General features: G+C 40.4%; 1 protein-coding gene across 3 annotated transcripts in view; it reads right to left on the bottom strand.

The window, feature by feature from the left end:
* LOC117516023 (FERM, ARHGEF and pleckstrin domain-containing protein 1-like) overlaps positions 1 to 21,274 on the bottom strand; it is a 186,793-nt gene that overhangs the window by 2,434 nt on the left and 163,085 nt on the right. For all 3 annotated transcript variants that reach the window (XM_034176876.1, XM_034176892.1, XM_034176884.1), the window contains exons 17-27: positions 18,654 to 18,735; positions 17,737 to 17,798; positions 15,992 to 16,167; positions 15,600 to 15,730; positions 15,081 to 15,149; positions 14,870 to 14,959; positions 7,584 to 7,666; positions 5,035 to 5,147; positions 2,087 to 2,247; positions 885 to 992; positions 498 to 649 (exon numbers count right to left, since the gene is read on the bottom strand). In XM_034176876.1, the coding sequence (XP_034032767.1) occupies positions 498 to 649; positions 885 to 992; positions 2,087 to 2,247; positions 5,035 to 5,147; positions 7,584 to 7,666; positions 14,870 to 14,959; positions 15,081 to 15,149; positions 15,600 to 15,730; positions 15,992 to 16,167; positions 17,737 to 17,798; positions 18,654 to 18,735 (1,227 nt within the window). The remainder of the gene's footprint in view (positions 1 to 497; positions 650 to 884; positions 993 to 2,086; positions 2,248 to 5,034; positions 5,148 to 7,583; positions 7,667 to 14,869; positions 14,960 to 15,080; positions 15,150 to 15,599; positions 15,731 to 15,991; positions 16,168 to 17,736; positions 17,799 to 18,653; positions 18,736 to 21,274) is intronic.

Here is a 21,274-nt window from a genome sequence, read left to right as displayed (position 1 = left end):
ATTTGTTAGTGTACACTGCATCACATGCAGGCACACACACAAAAAAGGGTCAGATTCAAGTCTGGAATCTGTTGATTTCTGATTGTGCTATTTGTGTTTATGGCATTTTTGCTTCATCGGTGGTCCCATGAATAAATGCGGCTGTTGTGAGCTTTCTCTTTCTGTAATTACAGAATATATACGATGTCTATTTGTGGTGATTATGTGATGATTTTTGATGTGTTCAACTGTGGGAGGATTGCTCTGAAGGTGCGGGTGTAAAATGCATGTCCCATCACTGTCTGTGAAGTCGATTAACATTGTGTATGTTGCAACATGCCTACGACAAATTTTGCAATTTTAACATGATCCATTTGACAGAAATGGCAACATATTAACGTACCCGGTATTTAATAGATTTAATGAAGACTGTTAATGTGTTAAGATGACACAGAAACACAAACAAATTAATGTTCTCATTTGAAATCCATCAAGGCGCTGACCAATTTGTGTTGTACCTTTCAAATGTGTACTCGCTCTCTGATCTGAAGTAGTAGACATGCGACTTAAAGTGGAGCTTGAAGACATAATCTTTGTGGATGTTTTCCGACTCAGATGGGACTGTGACAGAGTAGCCCAGCAGAGGCAAACTGGCCAGAGGGTAGTCGTCCTGTAGGTAGGTCACGAGGGCAAACAAAACCCACAAATCAACACCTTTATTCACTGTGAACAGTCATTAACCTTATCATGTTTCAGTAAAAGTCAAACAAACCATTCATAACTTGAACTACTGATAACTCCAACATACAAGAACTCACAGTCAGATTTGGCAATGAATTAAAAAGAAAAGATGGAACTACGGTGTCTGCTTCATAGTTATTCTGTCCGGTGATGAACTATCTGACCTGGTGGGATTTGTAGAAGAAGAGGTTGAAGTTGGTGAAGACGACCCAGAGTTTCTGCCAGCCGTTACTGTTCTTAAACTTCCTCAGCAGGTTTCCTGACAGCTGATTCTGTGAGAAAGACATATGATTGGAGAAAACAATGAGTTCTCATGCATAATGAGTGAGGCACCAAATAATAAATAAATAAAAATAGTAACAATAAATTTTGGTTCAAATCATGTTGGGGTTCCACAGTGCACAAACTAATCTGGGAACTGATTAATCAAATTGTGCAAGCAAATTATTTATTCTTCCCACGTAGCAGCATTTGGAGTGCTCTATACAGCAAAACATGGCTTATATATTATATTCTCTCTATCACTCAAGAACATTGCATGGACTACAGATGGGACCACAATCTGCTGAAAAACCTCCAGTGCTGAAAAATTTAACCAGAGCAGAAATACCAAATTTTGCAGTTGCTTGAATGGTCACTTGAGGATGGCCCCAAAAGTGAATCATTCTCCATAGAAGCCCATGTTATGATGCTGAACTCTACAGTAGAAATAAAAGTGTTTACAGCCAAATGAATACAAGTGTTCTGACTGGAAGCTAATTTTCCAGTTCATTAGATTAGATAGAACTTTATTAAACCCTTGGGAAGACTTCCTCTGGGAAATTGAGAAGTGACATTGATACAAGGTATGAATTTTTACATGACTATCAGTGGTCAATTGGGGAACAGCGAGTATGCCAGCTTGACCGTGTTTGTCATTTCAGCATTTTTTTCCCCCTCAAAATATCTGATATATGAATTGCTGTTAATTTTGTTAATGGACCATTTAAGAAATTGGTGCTCCAGTATTTCCGTTGAGTGAAAATTTAGAATTACTTAATTTATATGTTAGCACCAACAGCACCGATGAGCAGGTACCCATAGCTTGGTGACTTTAGTGCTACTGTTATTCCACAGTCATTATTTTTTTAAATACATGACCAGCTTAAGACACCAATGACCCTAATGTCCACTGAGATGCTTCAACAAGCAGATGGATATATCAAGACATAAAAGAGAGATTAGATGGAAGGCATTTAAAAAAAAAATATGGACAGAAAGGTTCCATAGTTTCTACACTTTAGATACTCTATATTTAAATACTGCAAAGTGTAATAGACAGAATACACTTTGAAAAAAAACAATAAATGCGCAAGTAGTCTACTACCTCCACTGCAATGCTAAAGTCCACCATGGACACACTGGTGTTGCGATGCCAGCACACATGCACGGTGGTGTTACCACGGTGACCTTGACGCTCCAATGATGAGCGTGAGCCGCAAAGCTCCTCTTCGGACTCTTGCTCAATGGCACCATCCTCTGATAATTCTGAAAACAACAGGTGCCGCCTTTGGTTAATATAAAAAATGTTACACTTTTGTTCCAACAAAAAAACTTTACCATCTAGTTCATATACTGAAACACACAACACTGTTTGTACCAAACATTTCATGCAGCACTGTACGTCATATCATTTGGATAACGACAGCTGAAATCTGTTAATTTACAGAAGGAAATCATATAATTCATTGATTTGCAGTGATGGGTTAAATATTTCTTCATTTCTTCCCATTTCCATGATGGATTTCTTCAACTTTTCATTTCTGCCATATTCATGTTCTTCTCCTGCACTCCCTTCACTGCCCATGTCTGCATTCCAAAGCTCATTACAGGTCTTACCAGGCCAGGTCTGGTCTGAGAACACATGCATGTAACATGTATCTCTACATCCGCAACATGACAGAACTGGCCTAGAACCTTACAGGTAATCAACCAGGCAGAACACTGGTCCATTCCATCTTCAGGAAAATACAGTTGTATGTAAATGTTTGGGAACCCCTGATGATTTCCATGATTTTTCTTTATAAATCATTAGTTGTTTGGATCAGCAATTTCAGTTAAATATATCATATAACAAACAAACTGATACTTGAGAAGTGAAATTAAGTTTAGAGGATTTACAGAAAGTGTGCAATAATTCTTTAAACAAATTAGGTAGCATAATTTGGGCACCCCAACAGAAAAAATACATCAATATTTAGTAGATCATCCTTGTGCAGAAATAACAGCCTCTAAACGCTTCCTATAGCTTCCAATGAGAGTCTGGATTCTGGTTGAAGGTATTTTGAACCATTCTTCTTTACAAAACATCTCAGGTTTGTTAGTTTCCGAGCATGGACAGCCCGCTGAAAATCATACCACAGATTTTCAATAATATTCAGGTCTGGGGACTGAGATGGCCATTCCAGAACATTGTACTTGTTCCTCTGCATGAATGCCTTAGTAGATTTTGAGCAGTGTTTAGGGTCGTTGTCTTGTTGAAAGATCCAGCTCTGGTGCAACTTCAACTTTGTCACTGATTCATGAACACTGATTTCAAGAATCTGCTGATACTGACTGGAATCCATGTGACCCTCAACTTTAACGTTTCCAGCACCTGCACTGGCCACACAGCCCCACAGCATGATGGAACCACCTCCAAATTGTACTGTAGGTAGCAAGTGTTTTTCTTAGACTGCTGTGTTCCTTTTCTGCATACTGCCCCTTGTTATTTCCAAATTATTCAATTTTAGCTTCATCAGTCCACAGCACCTTATTCTAAAATGAAGCTGACTTGTCCAGATGCGCTTTAGCATGCCTCAAGTGACTGTGGCGTGTACGCAGAAAAGGCTTCCTCTGCATTACAGCATTTCTTTGTGCAAAGTGTGATGTACAGATGAACAATGCACAGAGACACTATCTACAGCAAGATCATGTTGTAGGTCTTTGGAGCAGGTCTGTGGGTTGACTATGACTGTTGTCACTATCCTTCGCTTCAGCTTATCTGACATTTTTCTTGGCCTGCCACTTGGGGCCTTAACTAATATTGTGCCTGCGGTCTTCCATTTCCTCACTATGTTCCTCACAGCGGAAACTGACAGCTGAAATCTCTGAGATAGCTTTTTGTATCCTACTGCTACTATGATGTTGAACAATCTTTGTTTTCAGGTCATTTGAGAGTTGTTTCGAGGATCCCATGTTACCACTCATTGGAAGAGATGCAAAGAGGGGAAACATTTGCAAATGGCCACCTTAAATACCATTTCTCATGATTGGATTCACCTGTGTAAGGAGGTCAAGGGTCAATGAGCTTACCAAACCAATTTTGTGTTCCAATAATTAGTGCTAAATGTATTCAAATTAATAAAATGACAAGGGTGCCCAAATTCATGCACCTGTCTAATTTTGTTTAAATAATTATTGCACACTTTCTGTAAATCCTAGAAGCTTCATTTCAGTTCTCAAATATCACAGTGTTTGTCTGCTACATGATATATGTATTTGTGCTAGAAACCCTCCTATCCTGTGCACCAACAGCATTTCCTGTATATTCATTTTGTGAATTGTTCTGTAATTTATGTTTGTAGCATGGCCCAAGCAGAGGGTCACCCCTTTGAGTCTGGTCTGCTTGAGGTTTCTTCCTCAGAGGGAGTTTTTCCTTACCACTGTTGCTCTGGGGGTTACTAAGGTTAGACCGTACTTGTGTGAAGCGCCTTGAGACAACTATGTTGTGATTTGGCGCTATATAAATGAAAATAAATTGAAAAATTTAAATTGATATATTTAACTGAAATTTCTGATCCAGACAATGAATGATTTATAAAGGAAAATCATGAAAATTATCACAGGTGCCCAAACTTTTGCATACAACTGTATCTGTTGCAGCCAGGTCACATGTGGGTGTCTCCTTTAGTGGTGCAGCTTAGCTAAAATTTCCATAAAAATTGCTCATTTTGTGATAAAATCATGGAATTTGGCACACATAATTTAAATTAACTAATTTTTATTTTCAGACATGGAGCCATCCTGGAGCTGACCTCTAATACGCTACAGGGGTCAATAAAGAATTACACAGGGGTCAAAATTTAAATTGCTCCAACTATACCACATTATTTGTCTGATCATAACGATTCCAAAAAGGTATAGTTTGAATTTTCTGTGACTGAATATTTTGGAGTTATGGGGTAAAAACAGCATAAATGGTGACAAAGGTCAGTTTCAGTTTGTACAGGGGTCAAAAGTTAAATTTGAGCAAAATTCTCTCTGTTGTGCACAGTAGCTACAGAACAGACTTACTGTTGTCAGAGAGGTTGGTGGAGAGCAAGTCAGTGTGAGAACTGCTGCTCTGCTCAGCCAAATCAATGGCCATCCTGATGTCCTCCACCCAACGCTCCATCTCTGAAGGACAGCTGAGGAGACACAAAGCAAACAGACAGGAAAAGAGATGTTGAATTTAAGTTGGCACAAAAACAAAAAACAAAAAAAAAACAAAACCTGTTTCCTCTGGAAAAATTAGTTGAAACATCCAACATTTGCAGTAAGGATCATTGGAATCAATTCACAACCTTCGTTATTTTATTGTAAATAAACATTGCATCCTTGTTGGCGGTAACTCCATTTTCATTTATTTGACCACAGTGACAAGTGACACATTTTCAAATGCATGACAAACTTAATTCAGGACTATGAGTGGTTCTACAGCCTTGACAGAAATCATTTTTTGGGGATTGATGGCAAGACAGATACTCTCACGACTGTAAAAGTCCCCACAAAGCCTGACAATGGAAAAGGTTCTTTTTTCCTGCATTCTGTTGGACCGACTGCCTTCCACTGGAGGATGGTACATGTTAAGATGGTGGAAAGCCAGCTTGGATCCTCGAACCACCTCAGCACTGTATCAGTTGCTACTTTTGCGGTGCTGAGGGGTTGGTTGTCCACCACACGGTAGCACCCGGCTCCAATCTATCTACAGCTCATGCAAGTGAGAACCTTGAATAACTCCGTCAGCAAGGATGACTATCTTCCACTGCAGTTGAGGGAGCTTGGAAAGCGCTGTGATGCAGTGCTCTTTGAAGCTTGAAGACAGGGAAGCAGCCAGATCTCAGTGGGTGGCCACTGTAATAATCAGCATACCATTGGAGTCAGAGTTGCTGTGACAGACCTTTTGCTCACAGGTTCAATCTGTGATTGACAAGTGCCACAGAGGTGACACTGCTATGGTTATGAGTCATCTCAATGTGACCACAGGCACAGACAGGCCTAATGACAAGGCCTAGGTCAGGAAACACTGGGGAAATTACTCACTCCTGAACACTATCCACTGACTGAAGGTGACGACTGGATGCCTTTGGTAGTTGGTCACTTTCCAGAAACTTTGGTTACTGCTGGAATAGTTATTTAGATGCATGAGACATACTTCTTTCATACTTTCATACTTCATTTCATTGTGGCACAGTGGAATAGTGGTTAGCACTGATGCCTCACAGCAAGAATGTTGTGGGATCGCTTCCCGCCCTTTCTGTGTGGAGTTTGCATGTTCTCCCTGTGTTTACGTGGGTTTCCCCTGGGCACTGCGGTTTCTTCCCACAATCAAAAACTTGCTTATTTAGGGTCTGCTCTACATCTGAAGTTGGTCCCGGGGTGCCGGACTGTGGCTGCCCACTGCTCCTACTGGTTAGACTGTATAACTGTAAACAGGATGGGTTAAATGCAGGGGACAAATGTCACTGTATGTGTATATGTACAATGACAATACAGGCTATATTACTATTACTAGTGAGGAAATATCAGTTACAACACTATGGCCACACAGCACGCTTCACTGAGCATGACCCATAGCACAGGTACCTCAGTGCTGAGGACTCAAGTCACTAGAAAATATCCAGAGGACAACTGCATACCACCTGACCATGGAAGGTAGATGGCTACTTTCAGGAGGTGGTGATTGATTGGTTGGTGGTCTTCCTGGGTGGCTGCCAACCAGGACCCAGGGTGGTTCCATACTGTGGTGGACATAGTGACACAAGGCACCAGTGTATGCACCCAGAACCGAAATGTGAATCATTATAACCCATGTGGTAATGTGTGGACTGAATGGAAAATAAACCACACAGTACAAATATGCCAAAGCACAACAAAACTGTGGAAATCAAAATTTATTATTAACTGAAGGAACACTTTGACAGACATCACTGACAACAATACAACACAAAATCCTTTATGCAGGTTTGTGCAGAGGTGTGGCCGCCTTGATTCAAATTTTAAAATACAACAGTCAAAATAATCAGAAATTAAGAGTTCTTCTCTGATTTAAGTCTTCATAGTCTCTGGTTTGTTCAACCACTTCTCTTCACCTCTCTTTCTTTATCATCTCTCTGCCTGAAGTAGAGCCAACAACTCTGACTCATTCTGAAAATTTCACACAGTGTCTTCTTTCAATAGACAACTGGTAAACTGGTTTGTTCTCAATTCACATTAAGAGGTTTTGGAGTAAATGTACTCGTGTGCAAGACTAGAGAGTTGGAGCTCTTCTCTCTAACACTCTCTTGCTCATGGACTCGTCCTACAGCAGTCATCAGGCAGTGCATGTTCATATGTCTTGGCGTCATGGTAAGGTGGAATTTTTTGCTGTTGTATGTATTCAACATCACACACACACACACACACACACACACACACACACACACACACACACACACACACACACACACACACACACACACACGAAGCTTCATTACAGGATTCTGATGATGGCAACTGATTTTCTGGAAAATGTAAAAATGCATCATCATCATCACTGTATAGTTTTACATTTGGGTCACCATACGCATCATTACTGTGTGTACCTGGCTGCTACGACCAAAGTCTGGCGTTGTCCAAACAAGGTGAAGCAATGAGGGACTCCCCACTCCTCCTCACTCTCTCTGATCTACAAACACACAATCATCAAATTAGACAGTATCTTCAAACACACACCCTACTTGAGAACTCTGTCACAATATGGATTTTGTACAGTTTCAAACCATGCTCATAAATTTTCCCTTCAAAGAATTCCCAGGCCAGATGAAATCTGCAATCTCTTCATCATTTTCTGGCCCTATCCCAGGTCTCCTACCAGCTGGTCATCCCTGGAACCACTTAAAATCATTGAATAGGAATCCCGAAAAACATGTCTCCAACTGCCTCAACTAGCAGATAATTTATTCTGAGCAACACACGAAGTTCAGTGCTCCTCATCCTGTCTTTAAAGGTGAGCCAAGCAACTTGGCCTCTTCCTGTATATAAAAGTGAGCTCATTATTTTTGTCACAACCCAGTGTTTGCAAGCATAGCTGGGGCGACAACATAAATCAGGGGTCGGGCCATGGTTGGGTCCGGGGAGCATGTGTGGTGTTGAATATCTCCACAAGCCCTTTCAGCCCTGTATGCCAACCACCCAGGCAGACAGCCTGTCCATCTTCAGCTCTAGAAAGTTACCATCTATCCTCCAATGCCAGGTGAAATTCAGGTGTCCCCCTTGAACTTTTGCAGTTGCTGGGATCCTCAGCACTGAGGCACCTGCACGATGAATCAAACCCCAAGTAGCATGTCACATGGCCATAATACCCAAAGTTCCTCACAAGAGTACCAAAGACATCGAGTCATTGGCTTAGGTTGTCACCTTAAGTCGCACGGGTACAGCTGCTAATGTTGGCCTAATCAGTCACTAAAACTTTCTTTCAACAGTAACTCCACTCCAAATTTGGAGTAAGCAATCTAACACTTTATTGCTGCTTGCATGGTCTCAGATGTGGAGGTGAAAATCTTCATTCAAACACTTCATACTTACAGGGAGGAAATTAAGTATTTGAACACCCTGCGATTTTGCAAGTTCTCCCACTTAGAAATCATGGAGGGGTCTGAAATTTTCATCTTAGGTGCATGTCCACTGTGAGAGACATAATAAAAAAACCCCAAAAAAAACGGAAATCACAATGTATGATTTTTTAATAATTTATTTGTATGTTACTGCTGCAAATAAGTATTTGAACACCTGTGAAAATCAATGTTAATATTTGGTACAGTAGCCTTTGTTTGCAATTACACAGGTCAAACGTTTCCTGTAGTTTTTCACCAGGTTTGCACACACTGCAGCAGGGATTTTGGCCCATTCCTCCATACAGATCTTCTCTAGATCTTTCAGGTTTGGAGTTTCAGCTCCCTCCAAAGATTTTCTATTGAGTTCAGGTCTGGAGACTGGCCAGGCCACTCCAGGACCTTGAAATGCTTCTTATGGAGCCCCTCCTTAGTTGCCCTGGCTGTGTGTTTGGGGTCATTGTCATGCTGGAAGACCCAGCCATGACCCATCTTCAATGCTCTTACTGAGGGAAGGAGGTTGTTTGCCAAAATCTCGCAATACATGACCCCATCCATCCTCCCTTCAATACGGTGCAGTTGTCCTGTCCCCTTTGCAGAAGAGCACCCCCAGAGTATGATGTTTCCAACCTCATGCTTCACGGTTGGGATGGTTTTCTTGGGGTTGTTCTCATCCTCTAAACATGGTAAGTGGAGTTGATTCCAAAAAGCTCTATTCTGGTCTCATCTGACCTTCTCCCATGCCTCCTCTGGATCATCCAGATGGTCACTGGTGAACTTCAAACGGGCCTGGACATGTGCTGGTTTGAGCAGGGGGACCTTGCTGCCCTGCAGGATTTTAAGCCATAACAGCATCATGTGTTACTAATGTAATCTTTGTGACTGTGGTCCCAGCTCTCTTCAGGTCATTGACCAGGTCCTCCTGTGTAGTTCTGAGCTTTCTCAGAATCATCCTTACCCCACAAAGTGAGATCTTGCATGGAATCCCAGACAGAGGGAGATTGACAGTCTTGTGTTTCTTCCACTTTCTAATAAATAATCATAACAGTTGTTGTCTTCTACCAAGCTGCTTGCCTGTTGTCCTGTAGTCCATCCCAGCCTTGTGCAGGTCTACAGTTTTGTCCCTGGTGTCCTTAGACAGCTCTTTGGTCTTTGCTATGGTGGACAGGTTGGAGTGTGATTGATTGAGTGTGTGAACAGGTGTCTTTTATACAGGTAACAAGTTCAAACAGGTGCAATTAATACAGTTAAAGAGTGCAGAATAAGAGGGCTTCTTAAAGAAAAATTAACAGGTCTGTGAGAGCCAGAATTCTTGCTGGTTGGTAGGTGTTCAAATAACAGTAACATACAAATAAATTATTAAAAAAAATCATATATTGTGATTTCCGTGATTTGTGATTTTTTTTTTTTTAGATTATGTCTCTCACAGTGGACATGCACCTAAGATGAAAATTTCTGACCCCTCCATGATTTCTAAGTGGAAGAACTTGCAAAACCGCAGGGCGTTCAAATACTTATTTTCCTCACTCTAATTGCAAACATCCCAATTTGCACTGGACATCACATTCAGAAGAACCCATCAGTCCATCATCATCGAAAAGCAGAGATGCTATCCTGAGGTCACCATAAGAGATGCTCTTGGACCCCTTACTACTGTGCATCCAGAAAGTATTCACAGCACTTACCTTTGTCCACATTTTTTATGTTACAGCCTTAATTCAAAATGGATGACATTTTTTTCCTTTTTATTTTTATTTTTTTAATTCTACACACAATACCTGATAATGACAATTTTTTTTTTTTTTTTTTTGCAAATTTATTAAAAACGAGCAATCCCAGATTTCTGACATCCGCCAAGCATTGACAAGGACTCAAAATAAAAGATATGTGATTCACATCGTGACTCGGACTTTACCTGGATCCAGATTCCACAACACAATGCAATAATTGCATACTGATCCAGAACGGTACAACTGATCAGGATGTTGCAGTCTTCCTGACCTTGGTTTTACATCGTGATGTCATTTCCTTGAGTTTTGACATAATACCTAAAAGTCTACAAAGTGAAATCCTGATCCAGAATCCGGATTTCCCACTGCTAAACGGCCAATAGGAGAGCAGCGCTGGAATTCCCTCTCCTAAACGGCCAATAGGAGCGCAGCGCTGGAACTCCCTCTCCTAAACAACCAATAGGAGAGCAGTGCTCGTGCCATATCAACGTGTGGCAGATGCATGGGCTGACATAAGCGTCTCGGCCGCCAACCAATCACAGGCTAGGAGAGAGAGTATCTGGCCCAATTCAGGGCCAGTTGTCGGCCTCGTGAAAATCTGTTAAGTAGTTTTGACGTAATCCTCAAAATCTGACAAAGTGAAGCATACAAATTGAAATCCTGATCCAGAATCCGGATCCAGATCCCTTCCAAAATTTAATGGGGTTTTCCATGGACTAATATCTCCCTGTGGTGAAAATCTCGTCAAAATCTGTGCAGTAGTTTTGACGTAATCCTGCTAAAAGTGACAGACAAATAAATAAAGGGTGATGATTTTATTACGTTCTTGGCGGATGTAACAAAACACTAAGAAATACATGTACATAAGTATTCACTGCTTTTGTCATGAATCTCCAAATTGAGCTCAGGTGCATCCTGTTTCCGCTTATCATCCTTGTGATGTTTCTACAGCTTAACTGGAGTCCAGTTAAGTTGATTGGACATGATTTGGAAAGGCACACACCTGTCTACATATAAGGTCCCACAGTTGACAGTTCATGTCAGAGCACAAACCAAGTATGAAGTCAAAGGAATTGTCTGTAGACCTCTGGGAGAGGATTGTCTTGAGGCACAAATCCAGGGAAGGGTACAGAAACATTTCTGCTGCTTTGAAGGTCCCAATGAGCACAGTGGCCTCCATCATCCATTAATGGAAGAAGTTCGGATCCACCAGGACTCTTCCTAGAGTTGGCCACCCATCTAAGTTGAACGATGGGGAGAGAAGGGCCTTAGTCAGGGAGGTGACCAACAACCTGATGTTCACTCTGTCTGAGCTCCAGCATTACTCTGTGAAAAGAGGAGAACCTACCAGAAGGACAATCATCTCTGCAGCAATCCACCATACAGGCCTGTATGGTAGAGTGGCCAGACGGAAGCCACTCCTTCGTAAAAGGCACATGGCAGCCCACCTGGACTTCGCCAAAAGGTACCTGAAGGACTCTCAGATCATGAGAAAAAATTCTTTGGTCTGATGAGAGAAAGTCTGAACTCTTTGGTGTGAATGCCAGGTGTCATGTTTGGAGGAAACAAGGCACCATCACTACAGTGAAGCATGGTGGTGGCAGCATCATGCTGTGGGGATGTTTTTCGGCAGCAGGAACTGGGAGACTAGTCAGGACTGAGGGAAAGATGAATGCAGCAATGTACAGAGACATCCTGGATGAAACCTGCTCCAGAGCACTCTTGATCTCAGACTGGGGCAATGGTTCATCTTTCAGCAGGACAATGACCCTAAGCACACAGCCAAGATATTGAAGGAGTGGCTTCAGGACAACTCTGTGAATGTCCTTGAGCTGCCCAGCCAGAGTCCAGAACTACATCATACTGAAGAAGACTTCAGGCTTTAATTGCTGCCAAAGACCATAAAATTTTATTACAGAGATTAGAGCATGCCATAGGTATTAAAGGCACTGCGCTGCGGTGGTTTGAATCATATTTATCTAATAGATTACAATTTGTTCATGTAAATGGGGAATCTTCTTCACAGACTAAGGTTAATTATGGAGTTCCACAAGGTTCTGTGCTAGGACCAATTTTATTCACTTTATACATGTTTCCCTTAGGCAGTATTATTAAACAGCATTGCTTAAATTTTCATTGTTACGCAGATGATACCCAGCTTTATCTATCCATGAAGCCAGAGGACACACACCAATTAGCTAAACTGCAGGATTGTCTTACAGACAAAGACATGGATGACCTCTAATTTCCTGCTTTTAAACTCAGATAAAACTGAAGTTATTGTACTTGGCCCCACAAATCTTAGAAACATGGTGTCTAACCAGATCCTTACTCTGGATGGCATTACCCTGACCTCTAGTAATACTGTGAGAAACTTTGGAGTCATTTTTGATCAGGATATATCATTCAGTGTGCATATTAAACAAATATGTAGGACTGCTTTTTTGCATTTGCGCAATATCTCTAAAATTAGAAAGGTCTTGTCTCAAAGTGATGCTGAAAAACTAATTCATGCATTTATTTCCTCTAGGCTGGACTATTGTAATTCATTATTATCAGGTTGTCCTAAAAGTTCCCTGAAAAGCCTTCGGTTTAATTCAAAATGCTGCAGCTAGAGTACTGACAGGGACTAGAAGGAGAGAGCATATCCCACCCATATTGGCCTCTCTTCATTGGCTTCCTGTTAATTCTAGAATATAATTTAAAATTCTTCTTCTTACTTATAAGGTTTTGAATAATCAGGTCCCATCTTATCTTATGGACCTCATAGTACCATATCACCCCAATAGAGCGCTTCGCTCTCAGACTGCAGGCTTACTTGTAGTTCCTAGGGTTTGTAAGAGTAGAAAGGGAGGCAGAGCCTTCAGCTTTCAGGCTCTTCTCCTGTGGAACCAGCTCCCAATTCAGATCAGGGAGACAGACACCCTCTCTACTTTTAAGATTAGGCTTAAAACTTTCCTTTTTGCTAAAGCTTACAGTTAGGGCTGGATCAGGTGACCCTGAACCAGCCCTTAGTTATGCTGCTATAGACTTAGACTGCTGGGGGGTTCTCATGATGCACTGAGTGTTTCTTTCTCTTTTTGCTCTGTATGCACCACTCTGCATTTAATCATTAGTGATTGACCTCTGCTCCCCTCCACAGCATGTCTTTTTCCTGGTTCTCTCCCTCAGCCCCAACCAGTCCCAGCAGAAGACTGCCCCTCCCTGAGCCTGGTTCTGCTAGAGGTTTCTGCCTGTTAAAAGGGAGTTTTTCCTTCCCACTGTCGCCAAGTGCTTGCTCACAGGGGGTCGTTTTGACCGTTGGGGTTTTTCCGTAATTATTGTATGGCCTTCCCTTACAATATAAAGCGCCTTGGGGCAACTGTTTGTTGTGATTTGGCGCTATATAAATAAAATTGATTTGATTTGAAAGATACATTAACAAAGTATTGAGTAAAGCAGGGGTGGGCATCGAGGGCCGAGACACTGCAGGTTTTCCATGCAACCATTCACCTCAGCAGGTGGGTTGCTGATGAGCTTCTCCTCTGAACATAAACACCTGGTTGTCAATTAAATCACCTGCTGAGACACCTGATCATTAATGAAATCACCTGCTGAGGTGACTGGTTGCACGGAAAACCTGCAGTGTCTCGGCCCTTTATGGCACATGATTGCCCACCCCTGGAGTAAAGGGTGTAAATAAGTATGTACATGTGATTTCTTAGGTTTTTTTTTATTACGTCCAACAAGAACGTAACAAAATCATCAGCATTTATTTATTTATTTGCCTGTCTGTTACTAAGATTACATCAAAACTAGTGCATGGATTCTAACAAAATTTTCACCACATATAGACATTAGGGGAAGGAAGAACCCATTAAATTTTGGAGGTGATCTGGATCCAGATTTTACTTTATATAGGATCTCAAGGATTACGTCAAAACTACTTCACATATTCTCACCAAATTTGCACCACAGATAGATATTAGGGTATGGAAGACTCTACTGAATTTTGGAGGTGATCTGGATCTGGATTAGTGGATGTCAGAAATGTGATTGCTCTTGTTTCTAATACATTTGCAAAAATTACAAAACGTTTTCATGTTGTCATTATGGGGTGTTGGGAGTAGAATTTTGAGGGTAAAAAAAATAAATTTACTCTATTTTGAAATAAGGCTGTAACATAAAATGTATAAAAAGTGAAGCGCTGTGAATACTTTACAGAAGTGCTGAATGCACTGAACTTCTCTCTATCAAAACCCCAGACTGGTTTGTAAACCTGATGGAGTCCAAGACCACTGAGAGTGCAATGACTGGAAAGTGGTACCAGGCATCCCATACCTCCCAAACCAACATGTCAAAGTCACTGTCTTATGGATTTAACAAAGAAGCACCATGTAGAACAGCAACATCATGTTTGAAGATCAGACAGATTTGAATTGTGTCTTAAGGTTTGGTCAACAGCAGCTGAACATGTTGGTATTAAATACATTTTGTCACTCAATTTCTACAGTTTTTAAAACTTAAAAAAATAACATTCACTCAACCAAGCAGTTTAAGGTCCTTTACCGTCATGCCATAGAGGGGCAGTTGGCCATGAACCTTGAACTGGTTCAATGCAGTCATCCCTCGACTGGTGTACACCAAAGAATCACTGAACTAGACAGAGGGCAGGAATAAGGAAGGAAAGAACAGTAGAGAGAATGTGGAGGTTTTTAAGCACTGGAATTATAGAGATGCCTTCAGAGTCTCTTTGTAGAAGGAAGCGGTAATGTCGTACCAGGAAAAACATTCTCTGCTGAAGGCCTTTCCCTGACAGTTTGCTGAGGCAACCGAGACGGATAAATTCCTGCAAGACAAAAATAAATCTGATCATACTGAAAGCACAGTCACAGACTGCAGACCCTCATCACAGATCATGTGCCATAAAACAGACACGTTTTCAGTCTTTGACCTACAAAAGGTCCATCAGCAAGAGCTTCAGTTGTCAATGTGGTTTTACATTTCCAGCAACATTTTAAAGATTTAGAGTCTTGATTTCTAATACTATAGTTTGTACTTTCCATTTCAAGAATTCCTCAAGTACAAATTTGTCACGAGTTACAGGAATATCACACACACACACACAAAAAAACCAGAAGAAAATATCATCACTCTTGGCATGAGCCACTGAATCTTACATTCTGAACTCACTCAAGTCTGAGTAATCTTGAGTAAATGTGAACTACGGGGGGTAGAAGCCTTAAACAATTAGTTCTCACTACTGTGATTTAAAAAAATGTAAATAATTTAATCTGACCCTTCCGGGAATGACCAGGTTGTCGATGCCGGTCAGATCTTTTTTCAGCTCCACAAGCTTCTGGAAGTTCTCCATCTTCATCATGGAACCGTGGAGCTGCAGCACCACTTCTGAGACATCCGCCAGGGCCGCTGGAGACGGAAGGAGGTAGAGAAAAGCAGTTAATCTCTGACTTTTTTTCCCACCACATGGAAAGGCTTTAGTTTTGTTCATTCTTCAGATGAGGAAATTAAATTTTGATCTTCATAATTCTGTAAAACCAAGTAAGCAAAACAGCTTAATTCTGTTTCGTGTATGTGCAAAACTGAATAGTACTAGATAAGGGTGGAGCTGGTGGAAATAAACCCGTGATATTCCACCAAAGCTCCTCCTGTGCACTCAGTAAGTCGCACCTCTGCAGTCTCGGAAGTCATCGTGAGTGGGCGGGTAGTGTTTGCAGAATCGCTCCAGGATAAGTTTGTAGTGCAGCAGGCGGTGCAAGGGCCTAAGGAGGAAGATGTTGAACGGCAAGTAGCAAACCTTCTGCTGCTCAAAGTCCCGACACAGAGCATCCACCTTCCGACTGGACCTGAAGGGTAAAAAGGAAAAAGTTTCCAGTGTGTATGCAACCCATTTTAGAAATTGTAGCATTTTGTAGCAGTTTTAGTAATATGTAGTTGTAGTGCAGGTCAGCTCAGTGGGGTATAGAGATGAGCGACCTACAATATATGAAGTCTTGCATTTGAGTCCTGGCCATGCTACCTGTCTGAGGTCTTGGACAACATACTTCCTCTGCATCGTTTCAGTACAGCCAGCTGTAAATGGGTGCCAGCCTTAGCTGATGAAGTAACCCATTTTGGACTAGGCTCCGGTCCAAGGGAAGCCATAGACTCTTTGCCACTTCATGCTCCAGAACCAGGGGATAAGCACCAGTATCTATGGGCTTCAGGACCCACATAGGACTTCTACTGTAACATTTCTCTTAGTATCTAACAACTTCTTTCACCATTCACTTGTGAACATTCCAACTGGATTTTGTTGATCATTATCAGTTGTTGTTTAATTATTTCACCTGGAATAATCTCTGGATGTTTTTGAACATTTTTTTCTTTCTACCTAAATGATATATATGATGGGGGAGGTGATGGTCTAGTGGTTAAGGTGTTGGGCTTGAGACCAGAAGATCATGGGTTCAAATCCCTGCCTGACTGGAAAATCACTAAGGGCCCTTGGGCAAGGCCTTTAATCCCCTATTGCTCCCGGTGTGTAGTGAGCGCCTTGTATGGCAGCACCCTGACATCGGGGTGAATGTGAGGCATAATTGTAAAGCGCTTTGAGCATCTGATGCAGATGGAAAAGCGCTGTATAAATGCAGTCCATTTATATACCCAAAAGGAGCCACTGACTTCCTATACAACTGATGCATTTCTTTTTCTTTTCTTCTTTTTAAATTTTTGGAAAACTTGTTCAAGTATCAACATTCTTAAGTTCAACAATGATCAGACAAACAGAGGATTTTGTTTCAAGTCATATTTTTCAAAATTATTAAAAGAAAATGCTACCTGAAAACCATAAAATAAAGTCACAGTTTTGCACCCACTGATAAATAATACGTACGACCTTCCATGTCACAAAATGAGGATTCTCAAACTTGTTAGCCTGCGATAACAACCAGTAGGTGGAGTTTAGGGATCAACCGCTGATTCCTCTTCTTTTTTCTTCTTCAGTCTTCCAACCATGCCATAAAATACAAAACAGCAGAGATCATCTCTCCTTTTCTGGCTGCTGTAACATGATGGCCTATATGAGGGGGCGCGCTCACATGTAGCGGTATGGTCTCATTTTAAGCTTATGAAAACACAGATTCATTGTTGAAGGTAATTATGCACTAATGAACAAATGGTTATGAATGTTGTGTTCCACTTCTGCTAAAACACTCCTAAATCCTACACACTGTAGCCTTATTGCAACAAGCACAGTGTGCGTCTTGTCTAATTTTTTTTCGCCCATTAATCAACTGACAATCAGGTTAGTTTGCTTGTTAGACAACTGATGTACACAGTTTATGAAAAAATAAATACATCTGTGTTTGTAAATGACTGTGCAGACAGAGGCTTGTGACAGCACACCTTTTGTTCTTCCCGTGTCGTACTCCTACCTGCACGCTTGTTCCAGTTCCACCAGACATTCTGAATGTTTCTGCAGATGCACAGTTAACTGCTACAGAGGACAGAGATAACATAAAAATGTAGAAAATGTACATCTTATGCAAGCTCAATTTAAAAAGTGTGCAGCTGTGTCTGCAGCAGAAGGCTCACAGACTGTGAGAGGATATAGTGCAACTGACGACTGAAATCAAAGACATATTCTGTGACTTGAAAATGCTCAAATATCCATTCTTTGATTTGTCTCAAGAAAAGTGACTATGAAAGTTATAATCTACATCAACAATAATCTTTATAATTAGTTTGTTAAAGCCTCTGAAAATGGATGGACAATGTATGCAAATGGCCATAAATCTGAAACAATGTGATTTTCTTGTTAAACTAAAGATGAAAGTTCCTCTCTCTTGTAGCCATCAGAGGGTGCTGCAAAAACAGTGATGCTGTTGTGCAACAAAATTTGTAAGCATTCAAACTGTTTTTGTTTCAAATGCCCATAATTTTTTACCCCAGTGTCACTCTGATTGTGCAGCAACTAGGCTGTGATGATGACACAGAAGGTCTCAGCCAATCAGCGCCCGATGCTTATGTTCAGGACTCTGTTGCAGCTTCACAATCAATAAGTTAGTCTTGATCCTCCGGACCCTATTTTTGCGAAAGTATCATTACTTTGTGTAACCTCCATCACCTCCACTGCAGGTGCAGCCTCATCCTTAGACCACCAACAGCACAGCATTATGGGAAACAGAATCAAATAATTTTTCCCCCATTTTGCTCCGCTAGCCACCATGGCTGATCAGGTAACAGACAAGTTCAGCTTTAAACGAGTACGATAAAGATGAGCGAAGTTTGAGTTGCTTAAATGAATGTCAACAATATTAAACTGCATCAAAATATTTCTCAAATTATTTACCCTCAAACCCTGAATGTTCTTTAAGAGAATGTCACCAATTCGTTGATAGTCTCCTTTGATATGAGCGTTGGAACGACCCTCCCTGGGGGTGGAGAGAGAGAGAGAGAGAGAGAGAGAGAGAACATATTTAGGTTAGTTCATTTACTACGGTCATACAGTAGTGTTCAGAATAATAGTAGTGCTATGTGACTAAAAAGATTAATCCAGGTTTTGAGTATATTTCTTATTGTTACATGGGAGACAAGGTACCAGTAGATTCAGTAGAGTCTCACAAATCCAACAAGACCAAGCATTCATGATATGCACACTCTTAAGGCTATGAAACTGGGATATTAGTAAAAAAAAGTAGAAAAGGGGGTGTTCACAATAATAGTAGCATCTGCTGTTGACGCTACAAACTCAAAACTATTATGTTCAAACTGCTTTTTTTTTAGCAATCCTGTGAATCACTAAACTAGTATTTAGTTGGATGACCACAGTTTTTCATGATTCTTCATTAATTTTTTGGTTTAGAACCAAGATTTTGCTGGTTTACTAGTGTGCTTGGGGTCATTGTCTTGTTGAAACACCCATTTCAAGGGCATGTCCTCTTCAGCATAAGGCAACATGAGCTCTTCAAGTATTTTGACATATCCAAACTGATCCATGATACCTGGTATGCGATATATAGGCCCAACACCATAGTAGGAGAAACATGCCCATATCATGATGCTTGCACCACCATGCTTCACTGTCTTCACTGTGAACTGTGGCTTGAATTCAGAGTTTGGGGGTCGTCTCACAAACTGTCTGCGGCCCTTGGACCCAAAAAGAACAATTCTCATCTCGCAACTCTCATCAGTCCACAAAATATTCCTCCATTTCTCTTTAGGCCAGTTGATGTGTTCTTTGGCAAATTGTAACCTCTTCTGCACGTCTTTTATTTAACAGAGGGACTTTGCGAAAATTCTTGCAAATAAATTAGCTTCACACAGGCGTCTACTAACTGTCACAGCACTTACAGGTAACTCCAGACTGTCACTGATCATCCTGGAGCTGATCAATGGGTGAGCCTTTGCCATTCTGGTTATTCTTCTATCAATTTTGATGGCTGTTTTCTGTTTTCTTCCACACGTCTGTTTTTTTTTTTGTCCATTTTAAAGCATTGAAGATCACTGTAGATGAACTTTTGCACCTGCGTATAAGTTTTCCCCTCTCCAATCAACTTTTTAATCAAACTACGCTGTTCTTCTGAACAATGTCTTGAACATCCCATTTTCCTCAGGCTTTCAAAGAGAAAAGCATGTTCAACAGGTGCTGGCTTCATCCTTAAATAGGGGACACCTGATTTACACCTGATTGTTCCACAAAACTGACAAACTCACTGACTGAATGCCACACCACTATTATTGTGAAGACTCCCTTTTCTACTTTTTTTTACTAATAGCCCAATTTTATAGCCTTACGAGTGTGCATATCATGAATGCTTGGTCTTATTGGATTTGTGAGAATCTACTGAATCTACTGGTACCTTGTTTCTCATGTAACAATAAGAAATATACTCAAAACCTGGATTAATCTTTTTAGTCACATAGCACTACTATTATTCTGAACACTAGTGTACATTAGAACTTAAACGTATGTAAACAGTATTTACTACAATAAAATGACAATCAGTCACTCTATCAAACTATAATATTCTCTTAATTTTATTTTTTTTTAATACAAGCATGAAGGTTTTTTTTCCAAACTTGAAAAAGTGTTTTAAATTATACAGTGTCTAAAAACTTTTAAGGTGCAGGAACCCACAGATAACTTGGCAGATTCACAGTAAATAACTTTACTTATTATTCTAACAGCTCTATTCTGCAGGTTAATGTCAAGTCAGTATTTTTTATTTTTGATTTTATTTCTCCAAACCTCAACACAGCAGAACAAACGGCACCATTAGTGAACAACACAATACATCCAGACATTTCATATTCAACAGATCCACTGTTTCTTTACAGAATAACAACAGATTTAGGATTGCAGAGGTGATTACATTAAAAGTAGCAACATTTTATTTGCCACTAGGTGTCAGGGAAGAGCTACGTTTGGACACCACAGGTACACGTTAAATCCCCACAGTGCTGTTTGTGTTGTCAACATGTCCATATAACTTCCCTCAAAACACTTGCGAAAATAAAAACAAATCTCTTCTGTCCATCATTAAAAAGAAAGAAGAAGAAGGAAAAAAAAAAAGATCCCCATGGAGGGAATTTGGAATTTCACAACAGGGTTTTACTGCTGCATTTCTTTTCCTGTCACATGACTTATTTTGGCATCAAAACAATTACTGCAGTTTATGAGTCACATAAATGTTATAATGTATAACCTTTCCTGGTAAAGCACAAAAATTACGTAATCAACAATGCGTAAAGGTTTTGATTATTTTCTTTTTTATTTTCATCCTGGGGTTAATAGTGTAAAAAATAAATAAATAAAAATAAAAATATACAAATTTAAATAACTGCCATTGCTTTTTCTAACAATTTCAACAAGTCGATTTTTTTTTTTTTATGATTTAAATTTTTCTCCTTTTATATTTTGTGCAACTAACAATTGAAACTTTTTTACATTTAGAAGCATTTTCAACAAAA

Source organism: Thalassophryne amazonica, chromosome 1, assembly GCF_902500255.1.
Source record: "Thalassophryne amazonica chromosome 1, fThaAma1.1, whole genome shotgun sequence".
In the NCBI taxonomy this organism is placed as follows: domain Eukaryota; kingdom Metazoa; phylum Chordata; class Actinopteri; order Batrachoidiformes; family Batrachoididae; genus Thalassophryne; species Thalassophryne amazonica.
Note: the sequence above shows the minus strand (reverse complement) of the source record. Positions and strands in the feature narration are given on the sequence as shown.